Source organism: Balaenoptera borealis, assembly GCF_965194805.1.
Source record: "Balaenoptera borealis genome assembly, chromosome: 11".
Taxonomy (NCBI): Eukaryota; Metazoa; Chordata; class Mammalia; order Artiodactyla; family Balaenopteridae; genus Balaenoptera; species Balaenoptera borealis.
In genome coordinates, this window is record NC_138868.1 from 11,240,405 (window position 1) to 11,261,160 (window position 20,756).

The 20,756-nt window shown below is 37.5% G+C and overlaps 1 protein-coding gene across 1 annotated transcript; it reads left to right on the forward strand.

Moving 5' to 3' along the window:
- Positions 1 to 10,482: 10,482 nt before the first annotated feature.
- On the forward strand, positions 10,483 to 18,021 carry LOC309605392 (olfactory receptor 10V1). The gene is made up of 2 exons (XM_082341242.1): positions 10,483 to 11,213; positions 16,607 to 18,021. The coding sequence occupies exons 1-2, from the start codon at positions 11,182 to 11,184 to the stop codon at positions 17,550 to 17,552; spliced, it is 978 nt and encodes a 325-aa protein (XP_082197368.1). The 5' UTR covers positions 10,483 to 11,181; the 3' UTR covers positions 17,553 to 18,021.
- The last annotated feature ends 2,735 nt before the right edge of the window (positions 18,022 to 20,756 follow it).

Below are 20,756 nucleotides of genomic sequence, written 5' to 3' on the forward strand. Positions count from 1 at the left end.
GAGTCTAAAATTAGAAATTAATCTGAAATTAGAATGACAATGACAACAACAAAAACCTTTATATACAAGGTAAAAATCATAGCATAATTTTAATAGGGAATAATGAAGACAACTTAATACGGAATGCTAGATTCAGTTGATGAAATACTATGCAATTGTTTAAAGTTATATTTATGAAGACAATGTAATAACATGAAGATATCTGTGATAGAATACTAAACAGAAAATGAGATTTAAAAAATTAGGATCACCACGCTGTAGAAAGAATGTACTCTGAGTGATGAGGCTGAAAAGTGTTTTTCCTGTGCTATATTTTCTAAGATTCTTTAATAAACATCAATACTGTTATCATTTTAATTAATTGCAAACTTATAACACGATAAAAGGAGAAACAAGCAGTGTTGTCCTCAAACTGTGGAGTACAATATTTTGCAAATTTTTAAAGCAAAGTAAACAATTTATACAGAAATTAAGAAAAGAGTTTGTCTAACCACAACTGATCACTATATTTTCGATAAGAAAAGTGTCATTCCATGAATGCACAGTTCATCCTTCATTCAGGTAACTTATCATCAATCACCCCTGGAACGGAATTGGAGGAAGTTTGTTTTTCTAGCCAGGCTGCTTTCCCGGAATGCTTACTGCAGAACAATCCCTGTGCATCAGCTATTCTGTGGAAACATCTGAACCAAAGCCATCATGGCCAGAAGCACCAAGCACCTCAAAGGAAAGTGCTGATTTGGAAGCTTGAAACTGGCTCTTTCACACTTGGTACATGGTCAACACATTCCTTTCACTCTACCCTGTTCACTCTTGAGTTATCTGTGTATATGCCTGTCTCCCTGGCTGCACAATACACTATTAGCATCTTTGAGGGCAGCTTCTATATTTCGTTTTCCTTAACACACATACTCACACATAATTTGCATATAGTAAATGCCACTCAATTTTTTTAAAATAATGAAGCCAACTTGACAAAGCCAAGTATCCTGAGTCACAGCAGGGAAAACTGTAAAACAAAATAAAACTAAAATGCCAGCTAACAGGTATTGAGTGCCTCTTAATGTCCACTGCATTACAAATAATAATGACTGACATTTATTGGGTGTCAGGGACTACTCCAAGCACTTTATGCCAATTAACTCATTTGCTCCTCAAAATAAACTTATGAGGTAGGAGCCATTATTGTCCTTATTTTACAGATGAGAAAAACCAAAGCATAGACTCCAACCTTGGCCAAATACTGCAGATTGTACACACTTAACCACTACTCCGTGTTGGCTTGCCATGAACATGTCCTCATATTTGTCTCCTTTGCAGGTTTCAGCTTTGTGTATATGGACTTGGGGAAGAATAAAGATTTGCTATATTCTATCTATAGGAGACAGTACATCATCTCCTAGTTGGGAATCTTTTAAAAAAAATTAGACACAATATTCCTACTGCAGGGAATTAATTCTAAAGAAGCAAGTCAAAGGGATGAAAAAGGTATTCATATAAAGCTATTTCTAGTAGTATTGTTTCTGTATCTAAAAGAAAGAAGCAGATCACACAACATATAGGGAATAAAAATATCTAACTGTTCTATAGTCATTAAATAATACAGTGTATGAATTCAGTGCATTAAAAGGCCTTCACTAAGAAAAGAATCCAGAAGTAGTGATGAAAACCTTAATGAGGAGGTAAAAGACCCATACACTGAAAACTATAAAACAATGATGAAAGAAATTAACTATGACACAAATAAATGAAATGATAACCCATGTTCATAAATTGGAAGAATTAATATTTTCAAAATGTCTGTGCTACTCAAAATTATCTATAGATGCATGCAATTCCTATCAAGATTCCAATGGCATTTTTCACAGAAGTAGAAAAAACAATCCTAGAACTCAAATAGAAGGAACCACAAAAGATCCCAGAGCAAAAGCAATCTTGAACAATAAGAACAAAGCTAGTAACTGACTGTACTGCTGAACTGAATGAATAAGCATTTTCAGAACTCTAATGAAAAACTGATGAACTCATAGAAGTGCTAACAAAAGATCAAGAAGAAAAAAAAAATTAATTACATGGGACTGAGTGAACTGATGAGGATGAGTATAATTTTTGTGACTTTCTGTTTGAATTAAAAAAAAAAAAATCCCACAAGGACTCAGAGGCAAAGAATATACAAATCAATTTTCACTGCAAAGTAAAGGAGCTGTTACAGTGGAGGATTACTGGACTGAATGTCAATATTATGACATAGTATGAGTGTGTTTCATGTTTAGTAATTGCAATCATTGTTGCTTTTGTTGTGGTCATCCACGTACAATGCTTGGTGTCAGTCTATTTATCTCTTGTAAAAATAAAATACAGTGTGTGTGTGTGAAAAAAAAAATACTAGATGTGAAGAAAAGATAACTAAGATAAACTAACAAGAAGATCTTAATTTAATTCTCAATTAATATACTTTCCAAAGTCTGGACACCCTTCCACATAAATTAACTTTAATAAATTTAAATGGTCATATCTTGTAAAAAAAAAAAAAAAGAACAAAGCTGGAGATATCACACTTCCTGATTTTTTTTTTAATCAGTCATCAATTTTATACACATCACTTTATACATGTCAATCCCAATCGCCCAATTCAGCACACCACCATCCCCACCCCACCGCAGCTTTCCCCCTTGGTGTCCATACGTTTGTTCTCTACATCTGTGTCTCAACTTCTGCCCTGCAACCCGGTTCATCTGTACCATTTTTCTAGGTTCCACATACATGCGTTAATATACGATATTTGTTTTTCTCTTTCTGACTTACTTCACTCTGTATGACAGTCTCTAGATCCATCCACGTCTCAACAAATAACTCAATTTCATTCATTTTTATGGCTGAGTAATATTCCATTGTATATATGTACCACATCTTCTTTATCCATTCGTCTGTGGATGGGCATTTAGGTTGCTTCCATGACCTGGCTATTGTAAATAGTGCTGCAATGAACATTGGGGTGCATGTGTCTTTTTGAATTACGGTTTTCTCTGGGTATATGCCCAGTAGTGGGATTGCTGGGTCATATGGTAATTCTATTTTTAGTTTTTTAAGGAACCTCCATATTGTTCTCCATAGTGGCTGTATCAATTTACATTCCCACCAACAATGCGAGAGGGTTCCCTTTTCTCCACACCCTCTCCAGCATTTGTTCTTTGTAGATTTTCTGATGATGCCCATTCTAACTGGTGTGAGGTGATACCTCATTGTAGTTTTGATTTGCATTTCTCTCATAATTAGTGATGTTGAGCAGCTTTTCATGTGCTTCTTGACTGTCTGTATGTCTTCTTTGGAGAAATGTCTATTTAGGTCTTCTGCCCATTTTTGGATTGCGGTGTTTGTTTCTTTAATATTGAGCTGAATGAGCTGTTTATATATTTTGGAGATTAATCCTTTGTCCATTGATTCGTTTGCAAATATTTTCTCACATTCTGAGAGTTGTCTTTTCGTCTTGTTTATGGTTTCCTTTGCTGTGCAAAAGCTTTGAAGTTTCATTAGGTCCCATTTGTTTATTTTTGTTTTTATTTCCATTACTCTAGGAGGTGGATCAAAAAAGATCTTGCTGTGATTTACGTCAAAGAGTGTTCTTCCTATGTTTTCCTCTAAGAGTTTTATAGTGTCCAGTCTTACATTTAGGTCTCTAATCCGTTTTGAATTTATTTTTGTGTATGGTGTTAGGGAGTATTCTAATTTCATTCTTTTGCATGTAGCTGTCCAGTTTACCCAGCACCACTTATTGAAGACACTGTCTTTTCTCCATTGTATATCTTTGCCTCCTTTGTCATAGATTAGTTGACCATAGGTGTGTGGGTTTATCTCTGGGCTTTCTATCTTGTTCCATTGATCTATGTTTCTGTTTTTGTGCCAGTACCATATTGTCTTGATTACTGTAGCTTTGTAGTATACTCTGAGGTCAGGGAGTCTGATTCCTCCAGCTCCATTGTTTTCCCTCAAGACTGCTTTGGCTATTCGGGGTCTTTTGTGTCTCCATACAAATTTTAAGATGATTTGTTCTAGTTCCGTAAAAAATGCCATTGGTAATTTGATAGGGATTGCATTGAATCTGTAGATTGCTTTGGGTAGTATAGTCATTTTCACAATGTTGATTCTTCCAATCCAAGAACATGGTATATCTCTCCATCTGTTGGTATCATCTTTAATTTCTTTCATCAGTGTCTTAGAGTTTTCTGCATACAGGTCTTTTGTCTCCCTAGGTAGGTTTATTCCTAGGTATTTTATTCTTTTTGTTGCAATGGTAAATGGGAGTGTTTCCATAATTTCTCTTACAGATTTTTCATCATTAGTGTATAGGAATGCAAGAGATTTCTGTGCTTTAATTTTGTATCCTGCAACTTTACCAAATTCATTAATTAGCTCTAGCAGTTTTCTTGTGACATCTTTAGGATTCTCTATGTATAGTATCATGTCATCTGCAAACAGTGACAGTTTTACTTCTTCTTTTCCAATTTGTATTCCTTTTATTTCTTTTTCTTCTCTGATTGCCGTGGCTAGGACTTCCAGAACTATGTTGAATAATAGTGGTGAGAGTGGACATCCTTGTCTCGTTCCTGATCTTAGAGGAAATGCTTTCAGTTTTTCACCTTTGAGAATGATGTTGGCTGTGGGTTTGTCATATATGGCCCTTATTATGTTGAGGTAGGTTTCCTCTATTCCCACTTTCTGGAGAGTTTTATCATAAATGGGTGTTGAATTTTGTCAAAAGCTTTTTCTGCATCTATTGAGATGATCATATGGTTTTTATTCTTCAATTTGTTAATATGGTGTATCACATTGATTGATTTGCATATACTGAAGAATCCTTGCATCCCTGGGATAAATCCCACTTGATCGTGGTGTATGATCCTTTTAATCTCTTGTTGGATTCTGTTTGCTAGTATTTTGTTGAGGATTTTTGCATCTATATTCATCAGTGATATTGGTCTGTAATTTTCTTTTTTTGTAGTGTCTTTGTCTGGTTTTGGTATCAGGGTGATGGTGGCCTCATAGAATGAGTTTGGGAGTGTTCCTTCCTCTGCAATTTTTGGGAAGAGTTTGAGAAGGATAGGTGTTAGCTCTTCTCTAAATGTTTGATAGAATTCACCTGTGAAGCCATCTGGTCCTGGACTTTTGTTTGTTGGAAGATTTTGAATCACAGTTTCAATTTTATTACTTGTGATTGGTCTGTTCATATTTTCTGTTTCTTCCTGGTTCAGTCTTGGAAGGTTATACCTTTCTAAAAATTTGTCCATTTCTTCCAGGTTGTCCATTTTATTGGCATAGAGTTGCTTGCAGTAGTCTCTTAGGATGCTTTGTATTTCTGCAGTGTCTGTTGTAACTTCTCCTTTTTCATTTCTGATTTTATTGATTTGAGTCCTCTCTCTCTTTTTCTTGATGAGTCTGGCTAATGGCTTATCAATTTTGTTTACCTTCTCAAAGAACCATTAGTTTTATTGATCTTTGCTATTGTTTTCTTTGTTTCTATTTCATTTATTTGTGCTCTGATCTTTATGATTTCTTTCCTTCTGCTAACTTTGGGTTTTGTTTGTTCTTCTTTCTCTAGTTTCTTTAGGTGTAAGGTTAGATTGTTTACTTGAGATTTTTCTTGTTTCTTTAGGTAGGCTTGTATAGCTATAAACTTCCCTCTTAGAACTGCTTTTGCTGCATCCCATAGGTTTTGGCTCGTCGTGTTTTCATTGTCATTTGTCTCTAGGTATTTTTTGATTTCCTCTTTGATTTCTTCAGTGATCTCTTGGTTATTTAGTAACGTATTGTTTAGCCTCCATGTGTTTGTGTTTTTCACGTTTTTTTCCCTGTAATTCATTTCTAATCTCATAGTGTTGTGGTCAGAAAAGATGCTTGATATGATTTCAATTTTCTTAAATTTACTGAGGCTTGATTTGTGACCCAAGATGTGATCTACCCTGGAGAATGTTCCATGCGCAGTTGAGAAGAACATGTAATCTGCTGCTTTTGGATGGAATGTCCTATAAATATCAATTAAATCTATCTGGTCTATTGTGTCATTTAAAGCTTCTGTTTCCTTATTTATTTTCATTTTGGATGATCGGTCCATTGGTGTAAGTGAGGTGTTAAAGTCCCCCACTATTATTGCGTTACTGTCAATTTCCTCTTTTATAGCTGTTAGCAGGTGCCTTATGTATTGAGGTGCTCCTATGTTGGGTGCATATATATTTATAATTGTTATATCTTCTTCTTGGATTGATCCCTTGATCATTATGTAGTGTCATTCCTTGTCTCTTGTAACATTCTTTATTTTAAAGTCTATTTTATCTGATATGAGTATAGCTACCCCAGCTTTCTTTTGATTTCCATTTGCATGGAATATCTTTTTCCATCCCCTCACTTTCAGTCTGTATGTGTCCCTAGGTCTAAAGTGGGTCTCTTGTAGATAGCATACATATGGGTCTTGTTTTTGTATCCATTCAGCAAGCCTGTGTCTTTTGGTTGGAGCATTTAATCCATCCACGTTTAAGGTAATTATCGATATGTATGTTCCTATGACCATTTTCTTAATTGTTTTGGGTTTGTTTTTGTAGGTCCTTTTCTTCTCTTGTGTTTCCCACTTAGAGAAGTTCCTTTAGCATTTGTTGTAGAGCTGGTTTGGTGGTGCTGAATTCTCTTAGCTTTTGCTTGTCTGTAAAGCTTTTGATTTCTCCATCGAATCTGAATGAGATCCTTGCCGGGTAGGTTCTTCCCTTTCATCACTTTAAGTATATCATTCCACTCCCTTCTGGCTTGTAGAGTTTCTGCTGAGAAGTCAGCTGTTAACCTTATGGGAGTTCCCTTGTATATTATTTGTCATTTTTCCCTTGCTGCTTTCAATAATTTTTCTTTGTCTTTAACTTTTGCCAATTTGATTACTATGTGTCTCGGTGTGTTTCTCCTTGGGTTTATCCTGTATGGGACTCTCTGCGCTTCCTGGACTTGGGTGGCTATTTCCTTTCCCATGTTAGGGAAGTTTTCGACTATAATCTCTTCAAATATCTTCTCTGGTCCTTTCTCTCTCTCTTCTCCTTCTGGGACCCCTATAATGCAAATGTTGTTGCGTTTAATGTTGTCCCAGAGGTCTCTTAGGCTGTCTTCATTTCTTTTCATTCTTTTTTCTTTAGACTGTTCCACAGCAGTGAATTCCACCATTCTGTCTTCCAGGTCACTTATCCGTTCTTCTGCCTCAGTTATTCTGCTATTGATTCCTTCTAGTGTAGTTTTCATTTCATTTATTGTATTGGTCATCTCTGTTTGTTTGTTCTTTAATTCTTCCAGGTCTTTGTTAATCATTTCTTGCATCTTCTCAATCTTTGCCTCCATTCTTATTCCGAGGTCCTGGATCATCTTCACTATCATTATTCTGAATTCCTTTTCTGGAAGGTTGCCTATCTCCACTTCCTTTAGTTGTTTTTCTGGGTTTTTTTCTTATTCCTTCATCTGGTATATAGCCTTCTGCCTTTTCATTTTGTCTATCTTTCTGTAAATGTGGTTTTTGTTCCACAGGCTGAAGGATTGTAGTTTTTCTTGCTTCTGCTGTCTGCCCTCTGGTGGTTGAGGCTATCTAAGAGGCTTGATGGGAGGCTCTGGTGGTGGGTAGAGCTGACTGTTGCTGTGGTGGTCAGAGCTCCGTAAAACTTTAATCCAATTGACTGTTGATGGGTGGGGCTGGGTTCTCTCCCTGTTGGTTGTTTTGCCTGAGGCAACCCAACACTGGAGCCTACCTGGGCTCTTTGGTGGGGCTAATGGCAGACTCTGGGAGGGCTCATGCCAAGGAGTACTTCCCAGAACCTCCGCTGACAGTGTCCTTGTCCCCACAGTGAAACAGAGCCAGTCCCTGCCTCTGCAGAAGACCCTCCAACACTAGCAGGTAGGTCTGGTTCAGTCTCCCCTGGGGTCACTGCCCCTTCCCCTGGGTCCCGATGCGCACACTATTCCATGTGCGCCCTCCAAGAGTGGAGTCTCTGTTTCCCCCAGTCCTGTCGAAGTCCTGCAATCAATTCCCACTAGGCTTCAAAGTCTGATTCTCTATGAATTCCTCCTCCCGTTGCTGGACCCCCAGGTTGGGAAGCCTGACGTGGGGCTTAGAACCTTCACTCCAGTGGGTGGACTTCTGTAATATAAGTGTTCGCCAGTCTGTGAGTCACCCACCCAGCAGTTATGGGATTTGATTTTACTCTGATTGCGCCCCTCCTACTGTCTCACTGTGGCTTCTCCTCTGTCCTTGGATGTGGGGTATCCTCCTTGGTGAAGTCCAGTGTCTTCCTGTCAATGATTGTCCAGCAGCCAGTTGTGATTCTGGTGCTCTCGCAAGAGGGAGTGAGAGCATGTCCTTCTACTCCGCCATCTTGGTTAATCTTCCTGATTTTTAATTATAATACAAAGGTGTAGAAATTAAAATAGTATGGTACTGGCACAAAAACAGACACATTGACCAATGGAACATATATACATTAGTCAGCCTAATAAAGAATGAAATCCTGCCATTTGTGACAGCAAGCATGAACCTGGAGGAGATTATGCTAAGTGAAATAAGCTAGACACAGAAAAACAAGTGGTGGTATCACTTATACGTGGAATCTAAAAAATAGTTGAACTCATAGAAACAGAGAGTAGAAGTGTGGCTACCAAGGGTCAGGGAGTAGGGGGAATAGGGAGATGTTGGCCAAAGGGTATAAGCTTTCAGTTATAAGATGAATAAATTCCAGAGACCTAATGTACAACATGGTGACTAAATTTAACAATAATGCATTGTATACTTGAAATTTTCTAAGCGAGTAGATATTGTGTTCTCAACACACACAAAAAAACAACTATATGAGATGAAAGTTATACTAATTAGCTTGATCGTGGTAATCATTTCACAATGTATAACAAAATGTCACATTGTACACCTTAAATACGTACAAATTTTATTTGTCAATTATGCCTCAACAAAGCTGAAAAATAAAATATTGAGCATAAGTATCTGTACTGGAAGGAAGGCTGAATAATCGGTAGCTCTTAACATTCTCTGCACCATATGAATTTTACAGTGTTTTCTCCATAAACCCCACAATAATCCTTTTAAAGCTAATGAAGTGTTATGTAACATAATGAACACTGCATGTGCATTATCTCATTCAATCTCCACAACTTCTCTATGAGAGGGAAACAGTACTATCATTGCCACTTTACAGATAAGGTAACCAAGGCTTAGAAAATGTAATTAATGTACCCAAGGGCACACATATAGTCAGTGGCTGAGCCAAGGTTTGCATCCAAGTCTGTCTGAATTAGACCTACTCTTTTAACCGTTCTTATGTATTGCCTCCAACCCCCAAGTTTTGAAAATTACTATCTGCCTAACTCTATCTTTTAAACAAACAAAAAACAAAGAGTAGTAGTGATAATAATAACAATACATGTATAGATGTATCCCAAGAAAATGTATGACATATGCTAGGGCTTTTGAAATATTAAAATTACCTTGAAAACTCCATTAATAATCTTGAAGGCCCTTTGAGATATGGAGATCCAAGATATGGTCACCCACTACATGACCTCTAAAATCCCTTCTAGTTCTATGATTTCATGAAAAACCTTAAAAAAAATTTTTTTTTTTAATAAAAAAAGACGCTCTAGATGGTCCCCATTTCTCCAAGAGACACTGAAAGAAAACCATCTCTTCAGGTGCTTTACATGAAATTGAACGAAGCATTAGTTTCATCAATGTCAAGTAAAATTTTTTTTTGGCTGCGTTGGGTCTTCGTTGTTGCAGCGAGCAGGGGCTACTCTTCGTTGTGGTGCACAGGCTTCTCATTGCAATGGCTTCTCTTGTTGCAGAGCACGAGCTCTAGGGCACGTGGGCTTCAGTAGTTGTGGCACACGGGCTTAGTTGCTCTGCAGCATGGGGGATCTTCCCCGAGCAGGGATCAAACCTGTGTCCCTGCATTGGCAGGCAGATTTTTAACCACTGCACCACCAAGAAAGTCCCAAATGTCAAGTAAATTGAGAGACTACCATCAGGATTTGAATGGTTCAATACAGAACACCTAAGTAGATGGTGGGTGAAAAGTTCTGGTTTTGATATGTTAAATGTGAGATACTTACTAGGATCCAAATAGTGATGTCAGCTAGACAGTGGATATACTAGTCTGGAGTTCAGGGACAAAGTTAGGCTGCAAATAACATATCTGAGAGTTATCAGCCTGTTTTTGTATTTAAAGACAAACAACTAAACTGGATTACCTACCAAAAAAATGTAAATAGAAAAGAGGGCCTGGGGCCAAGATCCAGCCTGAGTGGGAGTTAGGGCAAGTATAGAAGCTAGCAAAGTAGACTAAGAAGGAATATCAGAGATATGAGAGTAAAGTCAAGAGGAATTAATTTCCCAGAAGCAAAGAGAAAAGGGGATATTGCAGAATATGGAAAAGAACAAAAAAAACAATGAATAATGTAGACTAAGAAGGAATATCAGAGATATGAGAGTAAAGTCGAGAGGAATTAATTTCCCAGAAGCAAAGAGAAAAGGGGATATTGCAGAATATGGAAAAGAAAAAAAAAACAATGAATAATGCCACATGTGGAAATTTTCTTTTTTGAATATTATTTCAAGGTAAATCAAGTGAAAATAGTAATTTTTCTTTTCCCCAACTGACCTCATCACTGAGTTCATCAACAAGTGACTAAAAAATAATCCTTAGGGAAGCTGTACCAATGGAATAATCCTGATGCAATTTTAACTCTTAGGAACACTGAATTTAATCTTGTTGTTTTATGCTTCCCAAGCAGACCTTCCCAAGTCATCTCAGGGGACCAAGAGCGTCACTTTAGCCAGCTTAGTTATTATGAATGTCATTATTTGATGATAATTTCAAGTCCAAATATCAAGGGAACTTCAAAGGTAAGTTCCAGGTTACAGAGATATAAGTATAGACAGATGTTACCTTATACAAAGAAGAGGCAGGATGGACCATACTCTCAGTCCCAGAATTGATCAGATAGGAATCAGATCTAGTTTGAGAAGAGCTTTAACATAGTGCCCTGAATCAGTGAGATACATGAATCTAGAAGTGGTAAGCATGCCAGCCCACAGATCTTCTGAGGACAGACCACTGGGGCCCTCAGCATTTAGCAAAGGATTCATGTAAATCTGCAATGGCTTACAGTCCACAGGAGTACATTAAAAGGTAAGAATCTCCTTCCAGACTCCAGATTTTAGAAGATTAGGAAAATCCCTAGCTTGTAACCAGGACAAGGCTTGCTGTGGACATTGGCCAAGGAACAGAAACTAAATATGGAGTGGAGCTTTTCCCAGAAAGAGTCAAAGTTCAGTTTTGACTCAGAACCAGCGTCCTTTACTAGACAGTTTAAGGAGAATTCAAGAATGCATACTGTGAAATCCATGTTCTTCAAAATGATTAATGGCAAGAAGGAGGCTCTGTCCAAAATAGTCAAGGGATCATGCTCTAGATCAGATTGAGTCCGAAATTAACTGGCCTTGAAATATAATGTCAGTACTTTCAAGGTTTCTCCAGTTTAAAAATATATCTGTCATCCCAAATGTCAATAGAAGCTGAAGAATTAGAAAATATCTACTTCTGTTATAAAAGGAATGGCTAGAAGATTTCTTCTCATTAAGAATCCCCCATATGTTCCGGTACATACAAAATGAAATTTGATTTTCTCCTGTTAAAAAAAAAAAAAAAAAAGAATCCCCTGTATGCATTAAAAAATAATTCTAATTACATGCAATTTTTCAAAAAGCATTTTTGGAAAAGAGAGATACGCCTGCACTTTCCTAACACATTGTCCTTTTACAACAGCCCTTAGCTGAATTTGACTTGTATTCTTTTTATTACTCTATCTCTCATTCAGTTTTGGCCTCTTTGTGTATTGACACCCCCTCTCATTCTCTACACTTTTCCCTCTTCTCTAGAGCTATACCTTACATAGGGAGGGGTCTTAATAAATATTTTTTAAAGATTTATTAAAATAAATATTGATTAAATGAGTAGTTGGTGAGAGAGGATGAAAAGAAGGAGCAAAAAGGAAAGAGAGAGAGATTACAAATCAGGGCACTGAGCACTGACTTTGTAAGGATCTGAGAAAGGCTTGTGGCATGTCACTTTACAGTGAAATAGTTTGTAGATAAAGGACAATTAGAATGAAAGGATTTGTCTTTCTAGGACACCTATCAGTCAGCCTTACACGCAGTGCATTGTTCAGTGAGGTACAATTTATTTTTGTGATAGAAGCTTAGACTTGCTTCTGACTGACCTAGGAATTGTGTTACTTTGCCATTTACTAGCTGGGCAAGTTGGTTAAAACTTTAAGCCTGAGTTTCTTCATCTGAAAAAACTACGGACAATAAAGGTACATGTTGCATAGGACTGAAGGACCCCTTAAGTGAAAGGATGCCTGTAAAATGATTAGCATGGTGCACAGTACCCAATAAATGTTACCTATTATTATGCAGTAGGAGAATAATAACTTTTTGTTGAGTGTCTGAATATGTCATTTGATATACTCAAACTATGCTTGTAAAAGTATTATGTTGAAAAGTATTATGTGCGATTGCCTATATGCTACCATTATTGACTTTCAGAAGCAAATTCTATATGACTCAACCTATTAACAGTAAAGGGAATGATCCAGCAACCCCACTCCTGGGCATATACCTGGACAAAACTATAATTCAAAAAGATACATGCACCCCCATGTTCATAGCAGCACTATTCACAATAGCCAAGACATGGCAACAACCTAAGTGTCCATCAATAGATGAATGGATAAAAAAGATGTGGTACATATATACAATGGAACACTACTCAGCCATTAAAAAGAACAATTCCCCCACATTTGTATGCTTTTTTTAATGAATGCATTCTCCTAAAATCTGGTTGTATAATCAAAGAGACAGTTTACTGACTTAGTTAAAAGATCACCTTTTCACTACCTTTTTCCCCTTGTTATTAAATGTTGTGTACAATTTAAATTGAGAGAAACTGACAAGAGAGGGTGGAAGGTGTTGCAAACAGAACAAGAATAAGGGAAAATCTGGCTGACAGTCTTGTCTCTATGACTCCATGAAATAGACGGCATCTCAATCATCTTTGCATCCTCTACAGTACCGTGTATATTTAAATGATGAATTAAAAAATGACCTACTGGGGCAACCTTGAACAAGTCAGGCATTCTCTTTGGACGAGATGGATCATATAACCTGGCAGAGCTCCGATTCTGTGGGTATGTGTGATCTTTCATGTCCACTAGTCAACTTGTACAGGGTTTATGTGAAGGACGAAGAACTCATGAAGCTTTGTTCTTGGTCGCATGATTGTAAACAGTCTCAAGAGATAATAAACCATCTTTCCAAAGACTAGTTATCCCCTGGGAGTTTTCTCTAGGCATACCGATCTTAGAAAGTGTTGACTACTACTTTAGTTGTGTTCTTTGGAATAATAAAGGAGGGGGTGTTCCAAGTCAAGATTTTATATTTGGGAAGTTTGGGGAATTATATATTCCACTGAGTAATAGCCAATCTAGGGTCTAAATCTGTACTTTTAGATCTTTTCTACTTAGGTAATCTAATTAGCACGAGAGACGATTTACATTCCTAAGGACTTGGTGATCAGCCACCAAGAAATCTCTCGGAAATCTTATGTTTTTATCTCCCAAAATTCACGCAGATCTTTTTTCTATGCATACTATTTCCACGTTTTTATTTTTTTATATCCAAAAATTTTCACATTAAAATTGACTTTTTAAAAAAGCAGTGCTATGTTGATCCTAGGACTACACTTTGTTCTGGACACAGCTCTGTACCGTCTAGATTCTAGAATATATACATTCTAGTCTAGGAAGCACAACATGGATTCAAATAATCCCTACCATCCCTCCAGATTTACATAAAGAATGAAGTAAGCAAAGCACTCAGTTATTTGTTTGCATGATGCCCGACATTTGGTTCAATATTTTGGCATCATTTAAAACAAATATGTTCCAGACCATCTTTTGAAATATGTGTCTAGTTGGTTTCTTCTTTGCAATAACAAAAGCACTTCATATAATCTAAAGTTGAGATACCTTCCAGATAAAACATAACTTACAGCTTTATCTTGTCACAATGAAGAGACCACAATGAGTGAGAAACTTTCTTTTTAAATAAATTTATCCATTTATTTATTTTTGGCTGTGTTGGGTCTTCGTTGCTGCGCACAGGCTTTCTCTAGTTGTGGCGAGCGGGGGCTACACTTCGTTGCGGTGCATGGGCTTCTCACTGCGGTGGCTTCTCTTGTTGCGGAGCATGGGGCTCTAGGCGCACCAGCTACAGTAGTTGTGGCTCTCGGGCTCTAGAGCACAGGCTCGGTAGTTGTGGCACATGGGCTTAGTTGCTCCTCGGCATGTGGGATCTTCCTGGACCAAGGCTTGAACCAGTGTCCCCTGCATTGGCAGGCAGATTCTTAACCACTGCGCCACCAGGGAAGTCCCCATCGTTTTTAACCAAACACTTCCCCTCTGCTCCTTACGAGAGAAAGAAGGGAGATTGTTTTTGTTGCATTGGCAAGGGCAGTATTTACTAGATAAACCACAGTCTAAATTATAATTATGCTTCTCTTGCCTGGAAATACTGTAATCAAACATTTTTGGTCTCAGATCTTAGGTGCTCTTTTTCCAATAGACCATCCAGAGTTCTACCTATGGCTGAACTATAACCTATCAAATAACAAAGCCACTTAGGAGATATAAAGTATAGGCGGAGGCAGTGTAGTGTAAACAAAGATTAAGGACAAAAGCTGTATAGACAAACTTTCAAATCCCAGCTCTCCCATTTCCAACTTATGTGACTTCAAAGCACTTTTTAACTTTTTAAAATCCTGTATGTCTTCATCTGTAGAATGGGGATGATAATAGTACATGCCTACTAAATTGGTTTAATGGATGAAGTAAGCTAACGCATTTCAGTACTTTCACTTTGCCTAACACTTAGCATGGAATAAATGATAATTTGTCATAAGACAGAGCCCTCGTCCTCCAGGAACCTAGAATATAATTTGGGACAGAACATACAGATACAGTAAAGACAGTATGTTAGCTCTAAAATCATAACATTATGAGTGACATAGAATTTCAGAGAAAGGAGAGAGAGATTTAAACTGGAGTGGCCTAGAAAGACTTTGCAAAAGAAGAACATAACCTAGAATTTTAAAAGTGGGCAAGATTTGAATCAGACAACAGAGAGAAGACTTCTAGCTAGAAGGAAAATAGAATTATATGAAGCAGAAAGGAGAATGATGGATAAGAAGCCAATGAGTAGACCATATGGTATATAACAGGGATAATTGAGGGCCATAGTGGGATTAGCCTAAAAAAGTCTGATCCAGGAGAGACTGGAATAATCAGCAGAGGAGTGAGAAAGCTGTCATTTAATAATTAGGAAGGCATTGAAAAATTTTAAGCAGATGAATAATATGATAATGGACAGCAGGATGTATTATAGAGAGAAACAAAGGGAAATGGAAGATTAGATGGGAGGCGATCACAAGAATCCAAATGTAAGGTAACAATGGATAGAACTGATAGGGCAGTGGGAAGGGACCAAAGTAATAGATATGAGAACTTTAAAAATTTTTTATTTTATATTGAAGCATAGTTGATTAACAATGTTGTGTTAGTTTCAGGTATACAGCAAAGTGATTGTTATACATATACATCTATCTATTCTTTTTCAAATTCTTTTCCCATTTAGATTATTACAGAATATTGAGCAGCGTTCCCTGTGTTATACAGTAGGTCCTTGTTGGTTATCTATTTTAAATACAGCAGTCTGTACATGTCAATCCCAAACTCCTAATTTATCCCTTCTTCCCCACTCTTCCCCCCCGGTAACCATAAGTTCACTCTCTAAGTCTGTGAGTCTGTTTCTGTTTTGTAAACAGGTTCATTTGTATTATTATTTTTTTTAGATTCCACATATAAATAATATCATATAATGTTTGTTTTTTGATATGAGAAAAATTTGAAGGACCAACTATCAGTATTTAGGGACAAATAAATACTGGTATTTATTGGATAAAGGAGAGGAAGCAAAATGAATCAATAAAGTCTCTAGGTTTTGAGCTAAATTACAGAGCTTGTGATGCAATATCACAATGTACCTCTAGCACAATTTTCTTTAAACTATGACACACAGGTATTTATACATTCCTAAAATTTCACATTTCAAGTTTCCCATAATGAATTGATACCCTATTTTATCTATTTTGTAACTTTGAACTTTAAATTGACTTTATTCATTAATTCATTCAGCAAATACTTCTTGGAAAACTTTCTCTATCAGGGACTATGCTAGGCACTGGAATTAAAGCAAAGATCATCAAAATCCCCACCACTGAGGATTTCTCAGTCTTCAGTACTTGAGGGTAAAGGTGGCAAATGTACAAATTTTAATGTTCCATGATCTGCTTTAAAATGAAAGTGTGCACATAATTGCCAAAGTACTTCCGTCAATGGAAACGTTGGGAAAGCATCGTATTAAATGAGAGGTACCTAGAGACTGTGCCATCTTCCCTTTTCGTAGGTCCAATGCCGTACCCATGGAAGAAATAAATAAAACTGCAAAGATACAATTCTTCTTTCGTCCATTCTCAGCTGACCCAAAGGTACAGGTGGTGATTTTTGTGGCCTTCCTGGTGATGTACCTGACCAGCCTCAGTGGAAATGCCATCATTGCAGTTATTGTCAAGATCAACCACTCTCTCCACATCCCCATGTACTTTTTCCTGGCCAACTTGGCAGTTCTGGAGATCTTCTATACATCTTCCATCGCCCCACTGGCCTTGGCAAATCTTCTTTCAATGGGCAAAACTCCTGTTTCTATTACTGGATGTGGCACCCAAATGTTTTTCTTTGTCTTCTTGGGTGGGGTTGATTGTGTCCTGCTTGCAGTCATGGCTTATGACAGGTTTATAGCAATCTGCTACCCTCTACGATACACCCTCATCATGAGCTGGCCCTTGTGCGTGCAGTTGATGGTAGGATCCCTGGTACTGGGGTTCCTGCTGTCACTACCACTGACTATTTTAATCTTCCATCTCCCATTCTGCAACAACAGTGAAATCTACCACTTCTACTGTGACATGCCTGCCGTCATGCGCCTGGCTTGTGCAGACACGCACGTTCACCAAACTGCTCTGTATATCATCAGCTTCATCGTCCTAAGCATCCCCCTCTCAGTGATCTCCATCTCCTACGTCTTCATCGTGGTAGCCATTTTACAGATCCAGTCAGCAGAAGGGCACCACCGAGCCTTCTCCACCTGCTCCTCTCACATCTTAGTGGTCTTCCTGCAGTATGGCTGCACCAGCTTTATATACTTGTCCCCCAGTTCCAGCTACTCTCCTGAGATGGACCGGGTGGTGTCTGTGGTCTACACTTTTATCACTCCCATTTTAAACCCCTTGATCTATAGTATGAGGAACAAGGAATTGAAAGATGCCCTAAGGAGGGCACTAAGCAAGTTCTAGGTAGGATGGTTCTATGACTTATTTAAATCAGGACACTTCTGAGAATGAAATGGGATGCGATTAATAATTATGCTGCGATGATATACATGAGCCAGGACTGTCCTCAACAAACTGAGACATAGTATTCTAGAAGAATAATGAATGCACTGGAGGAAATGAGTACTACTAATTGAAATAAAGCTTTATCACATAGGGCAACATGACATCTTGGGCATGGATGGAGGAGCTTCAGCATTTATTTATTGGACCTCTACTGCGTACTAGGTACTTTATGTGGGTTATCTCACTCAGCCTATAATAAGTATCATTGTCTTCATTTTTAAAAAAGAAAACTAAAATAGCTAACAAAAGACATATCCAGGATGAGAACACAAGTATTGGGAAATCTAAAGACTAAGCTGTCTTCACACAATGACGCTCCCCTTGTTCTAAGCTCGCTCTGCCAGTAGGAATATACGTTACCTCGTGCAAGTTTCTCCATCTCTCTAGGTTTCAGTTTCCTTATTTCTGAAGTGGCAGAGATGTGTTCTTTCCAAGGTCATAACATTATGTTTTAAATATTGGCCCAGCAGACCCTGAATGGGAAAAAAAAAAAAAAAAAGAGGCTTTGCAGTTAGCCAAAGGAAGGAGGAATTTTTTTTTACATTTCCTGTTTTGTTAACCAAAATGAAAACTCATGATTCTGTTCATAACGTTTAAAGAGCACCCCAGTAATAAAAAGCATAGTAATAATGGAGGAAATGTTGTTTAATTTAATAAGTGAAAACATAGGAGAGGAAGAAAGTGGGCATCATTGAATTTGGATTCCTTGAGGATCTCTTCTATCTCAGAGAGTGTTACAGACTCTGCTTGAGCTTCCAAGGAGAGAGGTCATTAACTTGTAAGACACTCCATTCCTCGCTGGACAATTCCAGTTATTAAAGTACTGTACCTTATCTTGAGCTAAAGTCTGTCTACAAACAACTTCCTCCCACTGATCCTGTCTTTCCCCTCTAAGAGCTCTCTTCTACATGACAGCTCTTCACATGTATTAGGACCGATTGTGCATCTTCTATAAGTTTTCAGTCCTCTTTTCTCTAGAGCAAGTACTCCATCAACTTTTCCTCCAGGAGATTACATTATTTTTTTGAATTTTTGAATTTTATTTTATCTATTTTTTTATACAGCAGGTTCTTATTAGTTATCTATTTTATACATATTAGTGTATACATGTCAGTCCCAATCTCCCAGTTCATCCCCCCACCCCCACCGCTCCCACCACTTTCCCCGCTTGGTGTCCATACATTTGTTCTCTACATCTGTGATTCTATTTCTGCCCTGCAAACCGGTTCATCTGTACCATTTTCCAGGAGATTATATTTGAACTCTCTCATCATACAAGTCACCTTCTAGATTTTCTCTAGCTCCATATTCTTCTACAAATTTTCAGAAATAAACAAAATACACTGGGAATATTTTGTTCTGGGGAACTGCTACTTTTACCTGTGAACTATATTTCTATTAATTCATCTTGATCATTTTAGTCTCATAAATATGGTATCAAATATAGTTTTCATATGGCTTTCAATGCTGCCTGACCATAATTTATTTTACTAACATACATGGAGGACTTTTCATTTAACACTGATATATTGTGTTTTTATTAGTTTTGGCCAAGTGACTAAACTGACAAGTCATCTTCAGGATTTATTTTATTCATCATAATTTTGTGTCATGGTCAAAATTGCGATCATATTTCATTTCCTTTGTCTAAGTCATCAACAAATATCTAAAATAGGACAGGATGAATGCAGCATCTATGGTAGTCCTCCTCTTTGAGAACTGTTGTCCAACTAGATAGAAACCTGCTCAGTTAACACCATCTGTGGTACACTGTCACAATTATGAGCCCCACCCCCTGTCGACCCCATCATCCTGTATCCATGTTTTTAGGTGACCCCTGTCACCCACGGATATGTGACTTGCTTTGTTGCAGGCAGAGGCTTTACCCTTACCCTTTGGTGCCTGTCCTCTCTTCCTGCCCTGAGACTGACATGTGAAGAAACCAGGGCTAGAATGACACCTTGTAGAACACAAATTGGATGTCAAGTTGAGGCTCCCTAGACCAATTTCAGTCAATCCACCAATGACTGCAGTCACATTAGTGACCCCAGTAAGACCAGCAGAAGAACTGCCCAGTTGAGCTAGGCCAAAATGCTGACCCACAGAACCCTGGGCAAATAAAATGATTGATATTTTAAGCCCTTAAGTTTGGAGTGGTTTCTTTTGCAGCAAAAAATAACCAATTCGCCATCCAATCTATAATAAACCATCTCTCCAAGAAGGACATCATAGGAAGCATATCAAATCCTTTCATACAATCAAAATACACTGCAGCACTTGTATAAACTTAACCATTTAGAAGCCTTATTTTTAAATTGAGGTGCATTTGTCATAATTTGTCTTCAGTAACTTCCTATGGGCTCTTAGTCATCACCAGGTTTTTCAAATGCTTACAAGTTATCTGCCCAATCATGTACTTCCAGAATTTTACTAGAGATTGGCATTGAGATAGCTATTTTATTGTTTGGAAACCCACTAGTAAAATAAGTCAGAAAGAGAAAGACGAATATTATATGTTATCACTTACACATGGAATATAAAAAATAAAACAAACTAGTGAATATATCAAAAAAGAAACAGACTCACAGATATAGAAAACAAACTAGTGGTTACCAGTGGGGAGAGGGAAGAAGGAGGGGCAAGATAGGAGTAGGGGATTAGGAGGTACAGACTACTATGTATAAAATAAATAAGCTACAAGGATATATTGTGCAGCACAGGGAATATAGCCAATATCTTATAATAACGAGTATAATCTATAAAAATTGTGACTCACAATGTTGTACACCTGAAACTTAAATAATATTGTAAATCAACTATATCTCAATTTTTTTTAATTAAAGGAAAAAAGAGAAATGAGCGCTCCTTTTGCAGCACATATACTAAAATTGGAATGATACTGAGAAGATTAGCATGGTCCTTGTGCAAGGATCCCATGCAAATTTGTGAAGTGTTCTATATTTTTAAAAACAAAAAAGCCAACTCATAGATACAGAGAACACATGGGTGGTTGTCAGAGGTGGGTGGGGCGGGGGGAGAGGAGGCAAAATGGGTGAAGGGAGGGGTCAAAAGCTACAAAATTCCAGTTACAAAAATAAATAA